This window comes from Harmonia axyridis, chromosome 1 (genome assembly GCF_914767665.1).
Source record: "Harmonia axyridis chromosome 1, icHarAxyr1.1, whole genome shotgun sequence".
NCBI classification, from domain to species: Eukaryota; Metazoa; Arthropoda; class Insecta; order Coleoptera; family Coccinellidae; genus Harmonia; species Harmonia axyridis.
Genome location: NC_059501.1, coordinates 27,793,302 through 27,807,674, shown reverse-complemented (window position 1 = coordinate 27,807,674; position 14,373 = coordinate 27,793,302). Strand labels below are relative to the sequence as shown.

The following is a 14,373-nucleotide window of genomic DNA, read 5'->3' as shown; positions in this document are numbered from 1 at the left end:
ACACTTATCACAACTTTGGATAAAATATTATTTTGTCAGCAGAATATTTATAGATTCAATTCTGAAAGCAAATGGTTCCTTGCAATATCCGATACATATATTAGAGTGCACACTTGAATTGGATGATTGAATAAGGCTTCTATGAGAAAGTAAGAATTTCAAAGAGCCAAATCATCTTAGCAATGAAATGACATCATAAAACGTTTTCGAGTATCGTTGCTAAATTGTGAATTTTTTTACCATGAAATCAACATTAACCATAATTGGTTGTCCAACTCTTCTCACGCTTTGAATTCAAAATACACAATTTAGAATATTTTTGTAATTTGCATGGTATTGCATAATATAATATCAATGTAGTAATGAAAATAAACCAATTTTTCGATAAAATAAAATGAAAACGGCAAATTTGAAAAACAAACAGAAAATGACCCATCTGCAAAATCGTAAACTGATGGCAATATATCTCCAGATTTGTGAACTCTTCAAGCAGTAACTTTTTGGTTGGAAATAAAATCTCATTAAGTGCCTATAATACTAGTTTTAGCCCTAGTGGAAAGTGAGTTCTCGTCTCCGACTAGGTATAGTGAAAAGAAATATTGGAAAAATATACTGGACGTTGAATATTTCTCTGATAATCATATCCGACCGGGTTGAATTTTCCTGTATGTATAGAATTATCATTTCAAGTTTTGGGCAAAATTTGTTGTTGATAGCGTAACCAGTCCCACAGAATATTTCCTTGACCCCAAAGCCGATGGTGTTGAGGTTTAGGGTGTTCATATGAAATAAAAATTTCTAGTTCCGTCCGAAATTTCAAGCTGATCACAGAATTTTCCTGGCTACAGAAATCCGAATGTTCATCAAGAGCACTCCTTATTGATATATAACATATGAACATAACATACTACTATAAATATTTGGAAATGAAGATTTTTCCTGGAAGCACTGATGAATTATTGAGATTTCCAACTGACTTATATAGATATCTCGAATTGAACTTGAATTTAGGAAAAATGATGATCTACCTAAGAAGAATTACACAAGACAAAATATAGATCGGCTGGTATGATACCGCAAAAAGTTAACTATGATCGCAATGTAGAAAGTTTCCCTACTACTTACTTGTAGAAAGATAATTCCCTGTGCCTTTCTAAACGTTCAACGAAGGCCTGAAGAACAAAATTCATTCGATGCAGCTCTTCGAAATATTGTATCTCTTCTTCTGGTTTCAGTTTATCCCTCATCAGGTTATACCATTGATTCTTCCTATTCAAATTTTCACTAGCCTGTAAGAGTTGGGAAAATGTATTCTCATTTAATTGATACGTTAATACTCACCTTTTCGAATCGTTTCTGTATAACCTGTGCCCGTTGGAGTAGAATGTTTTTATAATCATTAAGGCACCATTCCTTTAGAGCAGCAGCACTCTCGAGTGTTATAACTTCTTTATCGTCCAATCTCTCCAAATAGGGTTGGATGTAATCCACATGCTCTTCAGTTTCTTTCGCCTTATGTTGTCTTTCTTGATGCTCCTGTGTACATCAGTCATTATAATCAAAAGTGCACACTTTTTAAGTGGGTATTGAATAAAATTACCCTTTCAAGCATTCCTTGTCTGTATTGTTCGTTGTGTTCCCTATTGAATAAATCAACTTCTAACTTCACCATGGCAACTTCCAAGTTACGTAGTTTCAAGAAATCATTGATCTATGAAAAAATTCAGGAATAAGAAGACAACCTTACTAATTTTTATCGTTTGTTTTAAGTCTATGGATCTTTGGAATATACGAAGTATTTACGGTTTATCTGAAGAAAACCGTGTTTTTAATTACATCCGAATGAATTCCAGTTTTATTTGGTTTTGCTACTGCTCAATCCTCATTCGAAAAAAATGAAAAAAACTTTGATATTGATTCGAATTTGTTTATGGAGTCGAATTTTTTTCTGCATAAAATGATCGATGTTTAAGAAACCGAAATTCAAGGGAAATGTGATTGCAATAGCACGTTTCCCACGTACGGAACATAACTTAGAACTAGGTTCGTAGTATTTATTTTCCTTCAAATTTTTTAGGAAGAAAAAGCGTTTTGTGTTTCTAATTCTGTCTTTTTCGTGTGTGATACTCATTTAAGGTCCTACTAGTGGTTTAGTTTGCACCAATGTGCAACCACTTCCTACAAAGACTGAATGACTTGGTTTTCAGGCAAGAATGCCTATTCAGCATTTGGATTCAAGTGCTTTCAATTCGGCTTGACTATCGCTGAAAATTTTTATTCGATTGTTGTGAAACCCCCTTTTTAATGAGATGTGCGCAGTAGTTTTGATGGTAGATATCCATTGATTCGAAGCTTAATAGGATATCCATAATTAAATTGAATGGACTAGTTTAGTGATGTTGATAATACTATATTTGATCAGTGAAAAAATTTTGCAAATCCATCAATAAATGACTGAGAAATAGATTATTTAAATTTACGTATTTTAGCGCGGAACGTCTTTGGTCTCCGACTCGTCTGTGACGTCACGCCACTTGCCTGTGATCGCTACACCATAAATTACGTTTAAATACTTAGCCGCGCCAAGGCTCTCGCGCCGTTTGTAGTTGTACAGTGTAGTTTTAACTCGAGTTTTGTTTTTATGTCACCATAATGGAAGAAGGCTTCGTGGAAGGACAAAGTGACAATTTGCCTAAAATAGATATATTCGCAGTGATGGAGCTTTTTTCTTCAAATTCATCTTATGTCAGTGCTGAAATAAAAGGAGTTAAACTTTTCAAGTAAGTATCTACTTTTGAGTTTGCTTCATCATGGTTCAACTTATAACGATGATTTATTTAAAAAACGTTTCATAAACAGTTTGTAGTTGAGTACTGGTTGTTGAGGTCTATCCATTATCAATGGCAAAACATATTTATGTGAGGAGTAAAAAGTAAAAAGGGAAAAAAGTAATGTTTACTGCCTGTATAAAAAACAGTAAATTTGCAAATTTTGACAAAAAAATCATGATCTCCAACCCCGAAAACCCCCACACACCAATTTTGAATCGAACCATAATCACAAAACTCGTCGGTCATCTTAGAGCCGCCATCTTGAATTTGCAAATTTTGACAAAACAACCATAATCTCCAACCCCGAAATCCCCCACATACCCATTTTGAATCGAATCGAACCATAATTACAAAACTCGTCCGCCATCTTGGAGTCGCCATTTCAAATTTGCAAATTTTGACAAAACAACCATAATCTTCAACCCCGAAAACCCCCACACACCAATTTTGAATCGAACCATAATCACAAAACTCGTTGGCCATCTTAGAGCCGCCATCTTGAATTTGCAAATTTTGACAAAATAACCATAATCTCCAACCTCGAAAACCCCCACATACCCATTTTGAATCGAATCGAACCATAATCACAAAACTCGGCCATCTTAGAGCCGCCATTTCAAATTTGCAAATTTTGACAAAAAAAAAATAATCTCCAACCCCGAAAACCCCCTAATACCAATTTTGAATCGAATCGAATCACGACACGAACGGCACAAGTGATTGTACACCAATGAATTCGTAAGCACTCTGCGAATACCTGTCGCCTCGTGTAAGTGGCGTGACGTCACACACTAGACGTTGCGTACTAAAAAATTATTCTTCCAAGCGCAACTTCAAGTCCCATAACTTTTTCATTTCTTGAGATATTTCAATGATTCTTCCACATTTTTGTTTCATTTTACTTAAATTTTTAGAATTAATCCTTAACAAAAAAATGAAAACTAGTCCATTGGATGCTTAAATAATAACGTCAACGACGAAGCCTACTTTTCACTCGATAGCTATGTTAAGAAGCAAAATTGTCGCATATGGGACAGAAAAAATCCTCATGTAACTGTTAAGAGACCAATTCATCCACAAAAAGTTATTCTCTATGAGGTGCAATTCGGTCTGGTGGAGTGATCAGCCAAAACCCACCCAGAGTTGTCGAGCTACAGAAAAAGGAGTGATTGGCCTGTACTCCTTTGGAAATGAAGGAGGTGTCATTCAAACGATCTATTCTCATCGCTGTAGCTAAATGATGACCGATGTTTTTTGGGCTAAAATTATTGATATGGTATTGAAAGAGTTGTGGTCCCACCAAGATGGTGCAACAAGCCACACAATACGAATTCAGAACTCGAAATTTCTCGTTTCGGCGATGTGAATTTGCCACCAAGATCTTGTGATTTATTGCTACTGAATTGTCCGAAGATATTGTCCGAAATGAGCCGGTGAGTCATCGAAAATTACCTCACAAAGATTGAGTCCTGTAAGAGATCATACGTACGACAATTAAATGATGTTGTATCCCACACATAATGGCAAAATCCAAGCAATATATCAATTATTAGGTGTACAACTTTGATTCCGCCGTTTTGCAATATATGGCGTCGTCGTCGTCGTCGTAGTCGAAATAAATAGGTCGTAGATGTCATACAATAAGAACAGTATAGTATATACTGTGCAATAAGCTTAGGTATTCGTAAACATAACGCCTACAAAATATTAGTCGATTTGTCTGCAATCTGCATCATAAGGTAATTCTCGATTAAACATGTCAGCTTACGAGCCAAATTCTCGTCATTTTTTTCTGCTTCAATATGAAGAAATCTACGGCTCATCGAATACTCTCAAGTAACTATGGCGGAGCAATTAGTTAAAGAACGTGCCGAGAGTGATTTCAACGCTTCAAGAACGGTGATTTTACGTCGACGACCGGCATGGCGGTGGAAGAGAGAAGGTTTTCGAAGATGTAGAATTGGAAGCATTACTTGATCAAGACTCAAACGCAACAAGAATTGGCAGGATCATTGGGAGTGTCACAATAAGCCATTTCAAAAAAGCCTGAAAGTCATGGGAATGATTCAGACACAAGGAAATTGGGTGCCGTACGAGTTGAAGCCAAGAGATGTTGAACGGCGTTTGTTTGATGTGAACAGCTGTTTGCAAGGCAAAAATAGAAGAGATTTCTGCATCGCATTGTGACTAAAGAAGACAAATCGGTCCAAACGATAATCCCAAGCACAGAAAATTATGGGGATATCCCGGCCATGATTTCACTTCGACGGCCAAACCGAATATTCACGGTTCCAAGGTCATTATTTGGTGGGACCAGCTCGGCGTAGTGTATTATGAGTTGTTAAAAACGATTGAAATAATCACAGGCGATCGTTATCGAACTCAATTACAACGTTTGAGTCGAGCATTGAAAGACAAACGGCCGGAATACAACGAGACTGGATAAAGTGATTTTACAGCAAGACAATGTTCGGCCCCATTTTGCGAAAGTGGTCAAGACATACTTGGAAACATTGAAATGGGAAATCATACCCCATTTGGCGTATTTTCCAGACGTTGCTCTCTCGGATAATTACTTGTTTCGATCAATGGCACACGGCCTGGCTGACCAGCACTTCCGGTCTTATGAAGAAGTAAAAATTGGATCGATTCGTGGATCACCTCAAAAGATTACCAATTTTTCAACTCGGGATTCGTACGCTGCTTGAAAGATGGGGAAAGTAGAGACCAACGATGGACAATACTTTGAATCATAAATGTATAACCAGTTTTTTACAATGAAGCCTTGAATTTTGAAAAAAAACGGCGGAAGCAAAGTTATACGCCTATTTATAGAATGTTCATAATACCCTTCATTAATATGTTTATTTTTACCTTATCGTTTTTCTGGCAACCATCAACGTACCTGATCATTTAGGTCTCTTATGTGTTGCACCGACTTGGCCTCTTCTTCGAGCTGCTCCCGGAACAACAGGAAGAGCTCCAGATTAGAAGGCGGATCGTTTTTAATGTCGGCATGAAAGCCGTAGGTGAGTTCCGGATTGAATTTCATTCCTTCACCCATTTCGGCTATCGGCGGTTTTATGAAGGTCCTCGTAGACGCTGTCACCTTGCCGGTGTCGTAATGGAAACGAAGATGAATCTCTCTGTCGTATATGGCAAAATGTCTTTCCGCTATATCTTTTGATGCTGGCACGTTTTCGTTGCGATGAAATTTTTCTATGACGTTCTGCAAAGAAATGATGAGTCTAAGATGAGGGGTCTGCGTATGTTTCATCATAAACTGGACAAACATATACAGGGTTAGAACTATTAAGAGGGACACTACAGGGATATCGAAAACCAAAATATCTGCAATGGTTCCCGAGATATCTCGAAAAAATTAAAAGTTGGGATTTTCTATATAACTCATTTGTTTATAAAGAGAATTTCACGAAATTCGGTTTGTAGCCATTATCCAATATAGAGATTCTAAAAGTGTCTTTAGAATTTTCTGTTTTCGATTGTTTCAGAGACGTGATGAAATGTTGCTTTTTGAAGGGAAAAAATACAGTTGAAGCAAAATCTTGGCTTGTTGAAGAGTTTCCGGTGTCTGCACCAAGAAAATCAACCATCATTGATTGGTATTCTAAGTTTAAACGTGGTGAAATGAGCACCGAAGACGGTGAACGCAGTGAACGCTCAAAAGAGGCTGTCGCCGACGAAAAAAATAAAAAAAGTTCAAAAAATAATTTTAAATGACCGTAAAGTGAAGTTGATCGAGATAGCAGATATTGTGAAGATATCATCTGAACGTGTACATCATATCATTTACGAATATTTGTACATGGAAAGCGCCACAGAAGAAGTAATCGCCGAAACTGAGGCCTATTTTGAAGCGAAAGACAAATCGTACTACAAAAATAGTATCGAAAAGTTGGAAGATCGCTATAATCGCTGTATCGCCCTCGAAGGCCACTATGTTGAATAATAAAATCGAATTTTGCCAAAAAAATGTGTTTTACTATGGTAAACCGGGGTCTTTTCAGTTGGCCTGTTATGTTAATATGCAAGTTGATGCGACGGAATTCTTCATCAACTGAAAAATATTCTTTTGTTTTTTAGTAGGTGAATTCCGGTTTCGCTTTCCAAGTTTTAGTTTTAGTTGATTACATGAGTAATAATTCTTATATTCATCTAAAAATTAATATTTATTATCTCAGGTTGATTCCGCCATTTTCCTCCTGAAAATTTCAAGTCTCTATGTGTTTAGTCGAAAATCAACAAGATGAACGGACAGAATCGAATTTGACCTTTAATCAATGAGACTAAGTAATTTATATGAAACCATTGTCATCTCGAAATTTCCTCATTATAGCCACATATCAAATGTAAGTTATCACACTGAGAAAAATGTTTTGCTATAACCGTTACCAAAAATTTGGTTTCTGTGATTAAAACCGAGAAACTATAAAAACGACCATACCGCACAGTATTTGAGATAACTACATACTATTTTCTATTCAATTAACCATAGGTCATAATGTTTGAATGACTATTAAATGGTTTATTGATGTCAAGTAAATATAGACCTGTTATTACTGAAGAGTTCATTAAGAGGAGTTCATAATCTACATATCATAATGTGTAAATGACCAATAAATTTTGTTCATTAACGGCATTTGCCTACTACTGCTCTAACCGTCACTTGACCCGGGTCATTTATTGTAAGTATCTCATTTCACAGGCTGCAAAATCTCAGGACTATACAATTTTCACACAATTTCCTCTATGAGTTTTGGCAAAAATGAAATCTAACTGTCTTTGGAGAATTCACTTCAACAGCCTGTATTTTTCAAACGTCCTCTTTTTCATCTTTTGAAGATACCTACCATTTAATTGTTGTAACCTAATTTTGGTACACTCTCTATATATTATCATTGTATAAAGCATATAATCCTTATGCAATGATATTATACAGCGTGCCCGAAAATGAACGCAAACAACCCATGATCCTCAAACTTTAAAAGTGCATGGATTCTCTTCATTTTGGAAGTAGAAATTGATAGTTGGGAGGATTTTTCCCAATAATTATTTGTACAAGAGTTATGGCCTGAAGCCATAATTATTAGTATTAATAAAAACTTTCCAATCACAATTTAAATTTTTTTTCAAATGTTTCAATAAAAAAAAGGCATGACAAATTTTCTCCTCATCGCTGAATGGGTAAACGAAGAGTATTTTTAATTTTTCTGTCTCTTATCTTCTTTAAGATAGCAGGTCAGCCAAACATTCGGTTGTTTATTTGAATGCTAATCATCGACTTTTCATGAAAATGTATTAAGTAATGAATAAAAAAGAAATGAATGAAAATGAATGGGTAGTATCTTCTCACCATCATGATCCGTTTATGACTTTCGACCATGCCAGGGGGTGGAAAGCCTTTTCTGGAGTAGGTGGTGTGTCTATAATAGAGTCTGTGTACAAATTTGATTAGTTCAAAGTTAGTAGAACGAAATTAACACCCGTACCTGGACTCTTTATTGACATAAACTTCAGTCATCTCATTGTCAGTGATCGTCAATGAGGCCAGACTATCATATCTAGCTCTCGAGCCAAATTCGATTACCCTGGTCTGATCCTCGTCACCACTATCATACCAGAAGTAGGTATGCTCTAGGAAATAAAATCTGTATAGAGACCAATGTATTCTTACCAATGTATTATTCCTTATATTTATAATATTAGATACGTTAAGTATTTTCCATAATTAATTCTAAATGAGATATGAATGCAGTTGTAACACTATAGATGAAGAAGGAATATTCTCTTGTAGTAGTTCTAGAAGATTCAAACAAGGCACGTGAGGGGTTTGAAAGTTGTGCATGAACAATACTCTAATGGTCGACAAATTTCATCAGATACCATCGTCTCAAAGTAAATGAGCCATGACAAAGTGCACATACTGAAAACCTCTTTGAACTGACTAATTTTTCAAACAAAACAAGGACCTTGCCAAAAAAGTACCACATGATCCACTTTCCCTATACAAAAAATTTAGAGAGTTGATGGGGATGGCACAAGGTGCAACAAAAATCCTTCAAAAATGCATTAAAATTGGTAAAAGTGAAACAAAAATTGACGTGTTTCAGGATTTTTTCGCGAAATATTTTTCTTCTGAGAAAATGAATTCGTTCCATCATTTTGACGCGCACTATATACTCAATATTTTCCTTGCGTGTCACTAAACATATCAAAATATCTGCACCAACTTACTGATAACGCAATCCTCTCTTCCAGGTTTGAAGAACTCTTCTACCCGTCCACTTTCTAGATTGGCAACTTCCTTGTACTTTTTATCCTGTCTGTTTTCATAAGTGTCCTCGGTAGTTGTTGGAATGGTGCAATCGAAATCCTTGTATCTAGTTATTTTATTGACAAGTCCATCTTCTTGAAGATATGGAGCGTAACTTTGAACGAGGGTTCTTTTGTACCATGTTTTCTTGACACCTTTTGGATATCTCGAGGCCAGAACTGAAATAAGATCATCATGGGGATATCGGTTTGTTTGGAGTCGTTAAGCTGCTAATCTTGAGACATTCTTCAAAGAAGAGCCCAACAGGGATCTTTAATATCTCAATATTGCCAGCTTTGTCACTCCAAAATGACAAAAATATGAAATTATTCGAGTTTATAGACGTATTATTTCTTACTGAAGTTACCATACCCTAATCTACTGAAACTAAAAGTTTTTGCAGAGATTCTGTGGATTACAAATCCAGTGTATTAAAAGATACTGTTACCTAGTTTATCTTTAGCAAAATTATTCTAATAAAATAATTTTATCCTACGATTGAACTCATAATTAGAGATGAGCGATACCGTGATTTCTAGATCACGTTGTGAAACGTTCCTGTTCCTTTATGATATCAGTGAAATTAAACGGTGACGGTGATCACCGTTTAGGTATCGTATTCGGTAAGAGTCCGTTCCCCGTTCCGCAGCACTGGGAGTGGGGTCACCCCACTACCAGTGCTGTACGGAACGTTCGCTAACCGAATCCGATACCTAAACGGTGATCACGCTTTAATTTCACTGATATCATAAAGGAACAGGAACGTTCACGTTTCACAACGCTGAGCACGGACCGTGCTTGTTATTATTATTTGTATGAATCACCCAAACCTCAGCTCTTTTGTCTTTCTGTTAATTCTTTAGAGGTAACAGATTTGTGGAATATGGATATGAATAATTTTGGACATCGAAAAATAAATAATACCTACAAATACAATAATTCACATGTGAATATATATTGATAATATTGAATGGCTGATACTGCATCAAATAAAATAAGAGAAAAACAGAAAAAGTAACAATCAGAAATGTACAAAATATAGTAAAACCAGTTATTGAATAATTAAATTTCCTAAATATATCTGATATTTTCTATTAATTTCTGAGCTAATCAAAGAATTGTGAAATCTCTAAATGAAAAGGTATGTTTTTTAGGACATCGAATAATAAATAATTAGCCATATGCATATATTCAGACGTTTATTTATTTAATAATAATGATGAGTAATCAACCTCCAAACAAAATACACTCATTTTATAATTGTATATATCAAAATAGTTAAGGGGCTAATACTGTAACAAAAAATGAGAGAAAAATTAAAAATTTCACAACAAAAAACTAAGAAATGGGTAGTTAAAACATTCCCTAAATAATCGAATTTCCCAACTATATTTGATGAATTTTTCGAGAGAAAAATACAATTATTCCTATTCATTCTCCACCAACGACAATTACAATTGAGGAAGAGAATCATTTGAGTTTTTTTATTAGTTAGCCTGCTTGGACGTTCTGTTAATGGTCCGGCTTTCGAAAACAATCGTCCGCACGGAACTTATGTGGCTAGAGTGCATCAGTAGTAACTGCCGACAAAGGTTCCGAAGCAATAAAAACATCAGGCTGGCAGGCTGGCTTCATAATTTACGATTGCACGGACGTTGATAAACCCTGAAAATATCTATGAAATGTTCAAACAGTGATCCCGTCACGCTCTGTATTCGTTTTTCGGAACCGTGACTACCTGTGACAGTCTGATATCAGTGATTAAATCACAGTTCGTGAAATATCGCTCATCTCTACTCATAATATTATTTTTAAAAATAGGAGCAAAATGGCGAAGGCACCGGTCTTAATAGTTTTGTCCTGTTAAAAACTCTTCAACTGTGAATTAAGTATTGAGTTGCGGAAAAGTCAAAAACAAAATGAACCAAATAATTATATACATTTCAAACTCAAAATGTTGTAGACAAGCAGTGGCGACGCTATCTTTCAAGAATTTGGGAGACAAGATTTCCAGATCAAGTTTACGTTAAATTAATGTTTTATTATTTTGCCCATACGATATTTCAGAGGTGGTGGTGGTACCCTCTAGCTCTCAAGGTGGAGAAGGACAATTGGGAAAGTAGTGACATTACATCAAGATTTTTGAGCGCTCGTTCATTAATTCGCCAATGAGGCACTCAGATACCCTATAAGAGTTTTTTATCGAACATTATCTTATCCTTGAGGCTCATTTTCAAGATGATATTGGTATCGTGAAAGTGCTATCGCGACAGTGGGATAGTGACTATAAGTCAATAGTTATATGGTGATAGTTCCTGCGATAGTTTCTATCGAGAATCACGATTGTACTATCCTGTAAGTAACTATCTTCGTGAAAATGAGCCATAACGAGAACTATGTTTTACCATAGTATAAGGAAAGGATAGTAAGCCAACCGTCGTTTGACGGCAAGGAAATAGTCACCAGGGGTCGCTATTGTAGTTGGATTTGGATTTGGAGAAGTAACTCGATAATAGATAGCGCTGAATCATGAGCTATAGATGGAGCAGAAATAATACGATAATTCATTCAGTGGCGTGGTTGAAAAGGGGTCGCATGACATTGCCAACAATTTTTATGTTATTATTAAGTTATCGCAAAGACACACAACTGGCGTAAATGCTTATTACAGAGCAGAAAAAATATCAAAATATAGAAATCTTCTGACCACTCTATTTCAAATATTTTAGTTCTTCAAAATAACACCGATTTTTTCAGAGGGCTCCACTTTACGGAACAATTTTTGACAGTAAAATTCGAGTAAAACGTGAGTACAACTAGATGGCGCACAACATCAACAAAATCGAAAAAAGCACTACACTGGCTTACTATCCTTTCCTTATACTATGGTTTTACCGTCATGAGGTATCGTGATTGGTGAACTCCAAGATATGGGCATATCTAAATGTTTCTCTTGATAAATTCTTATTCTTTCAACCTCTTCTTCATCTGCTTCCACATCTGGTCTGTGTTTTCGACTCTCAATTGGTTCTCCAAGCAGAACATGCTCCCACTTATTCACATCTTGAAGGTTATAATCCAGGGTGCTCAGATCTTGAGTACACTCTTGCATATTCACCTGAAGGATAAAATGGTCTTTATACAGGGTGAGTCCTGAGTCCTGATTTACTGTAGATATTTCATACAGAGTTCTGAAATTGCCTCACATGAGGGGTCTTCAATCATTTGTTTCAATTAAAATAAGTGATTTTAAATTTAATTTTAAAATTACAATTTTCTTTGAAATTTTATTTTTCTCGAGTCTAATTATTGTAAAAAGTGTAAAACACTCTCAAAGATATACAAATTTATCGTCTTGTACAATAGATAACTATTAAATGGGGAAAAATATTTGCAGATGCTATATGATGTCATTGTACGGAACTTTGATTTTCTCTTGAATATTGACATATGATACATTTTTGAAAAAAGGAAAAAATTAATTTTGATAGAAACTCATATTTGAAAATTGAATATTCAAGTCATATTATCGAAATGTCGAGGCTGATGAATTCAACAAATGCTCCATTTGATTACTTATGAAAGAGAAACTTCAGAAAGTAAAAATTTTCAAACAAGCAATACCTATAACTTTTTCAAATTTCGATCATAATTTTACATCTGAAAAAAGAAAAAGATCTCAGGATTCATGCTATATTTAATGGTTTGAAATAAAAACAACGTGAATTACCCAATAATTCAGGTGATTCCAAACACTTTCGATTCCGTTATAAGCAAACGTATTCAGGGGATGTATAATTCCTGTTGTGGGCTCGATGAAGCATGGTTCCTTTATTTTTCTACCACCTTTCAACATCAGTACCCACGAATGAATTCTGAGACCTTCCAGGTCATCTTCAGGAAACGCTTCTTCTATCTGAAAATCAGTAGTTCATCATCATAAAATGATCCATTTTGTGTGCTTTCGTTATTTTATTAATTATTTGCCAGTCAGCATGTTTTTAGGGTTGAACAATTTTTTTTCTTTCAAATATTTGTTTTGACAACATTTTCGTAATTTATTTGAAAAGTTGAAAACTAGTTTGATGAGCGTAATTGAAAAACAAGTGAAATCAACTCACTCATTCAAAAATAAGTAAAGTAACTTTGTTTCTTCATCAAAATTTTGCCGCTGAAAAAATCCACCATGTCGGTTTGGTGACATGAATGAGACAGTTTTGTCACAAAAAATTGATGAAAGTACCGACTTGAATTCAGAAGCTTTTAAACGCTCGTTAGTCAATGCCATAATCACGCCCTTGGGGGCCACTTAACTGTTTAAAGGAGCATCCAAGGTTACACGTTATCGTGTTTGCGATTGGTGCTTTAATGTTATAATATTTCCAACGTCACTTGGAGGAAGCCAGAGTATTTCGATTATACATGGGTTGTCCAAGTTTCCAGAAATTCCTTTGGGGCCAATGAATTTATTGCCTAACAATACTTTCAAAGAAACCCTGGTATTTAGCGGATCGCGGTATCCACTTCAAAGGGAGATCTATGGTCAAGCGTTTTTATGGATTAGTTTAAGTGACTTTCGATATACTATACCATGAATTGGTCATCAGGGAAATGTTTGGGATCTTTCCTTGGTGAAAATCTGAAATAATTGCAAGTTTTCGAGAAAATTTTCCTGGTCATGTTATTTCTCGCAGAAGTGATTACAGTCTGAGATCTTGTGATTTCACACCCTTAGACCTTTCTCTTTGGGACCACAATAAATATGAGGTTTATGCCAATGCTACACAATAGATTCAAGAACTTAAAGATAGAATTCGTTGAGTTATCAAGAATATACAGCCGAAAATGTGTAAATTGGTCATGGAAAACATCATGAAAATGATATGGCTCCCATTTGGCTGATAACGTTTTCCATTGGTAATGATATCTTTCTCTTCACAATGAAATAAACATCCATTGATTTTTCTTAATAGTTATTTATGCAACAAGTGCAAAAAGTGAATGTTTATCGCACTCGACGTGCAATAAACAATTTTTGCACGAGTTGCATACAATATTTTTTCTACGTTCATGTAAAAAGCAAAAAATGATTTATTGAGGTGCGGCACTAGGTGTAGTAAAATGAAAAGCGCAACTTGAATACTTTATCATTAATATCGATTTGCATTGAAACAGGAACTAATACGTTACGAACAATTTGACTCAAAC

At 35.3% G+C, this 14,373-nt stretch overlaps 1 protein-coding gene across 2 annotated transcripts in view; it reads right to left on the bottom strand.

Moving 5' to 3' along the window:
• Positions 1–14,373, bottom strand: part of LOC123675530 (dynein regulatory complex subunit 7) — a 242,344-nt gene that overhangs the window by 429 nt on the left and 227,542 nt on the right. For both annotated transcript variants that reach the window (XM_045610900.1, XM_045610907.1), the window contains 9 exons: positions 12,896–13,081; positions 12,061–12,283; positions 9,087–9,344; positions 8,342–8,486; positions 8,206–8,287; positions 5,737–6,060; positions 1,601–1,711; positions 1,342–1,536; positions 1,126–1,289 (listed from right to left, as the gene is read on the bottom strand). In XM_045610900.1, coding sequence (XP_045466856.1) covers positions 1,126–1,289; positions 1,342–1,536; positions 1,601–1,711; positions 5,737–6,060; positions 8,206–8,287; positions 8,342–8,486; positions 9,087–9,344; positions 12,061–12,283; positions 12,896–13,081 — 1,688 coding nt within the window. The remainder of the gene's footprint in view (positions 1–1,125; positions 1,290–1,341; positions 1,537–1,600; positions 1,712–5,736; positions 6,061–8,205; positions 8,288–8,341; positions 8,487–9,086; positions 9,345–12,060; positions 12,284–12,895; positions 13,082–14,373) is intronic.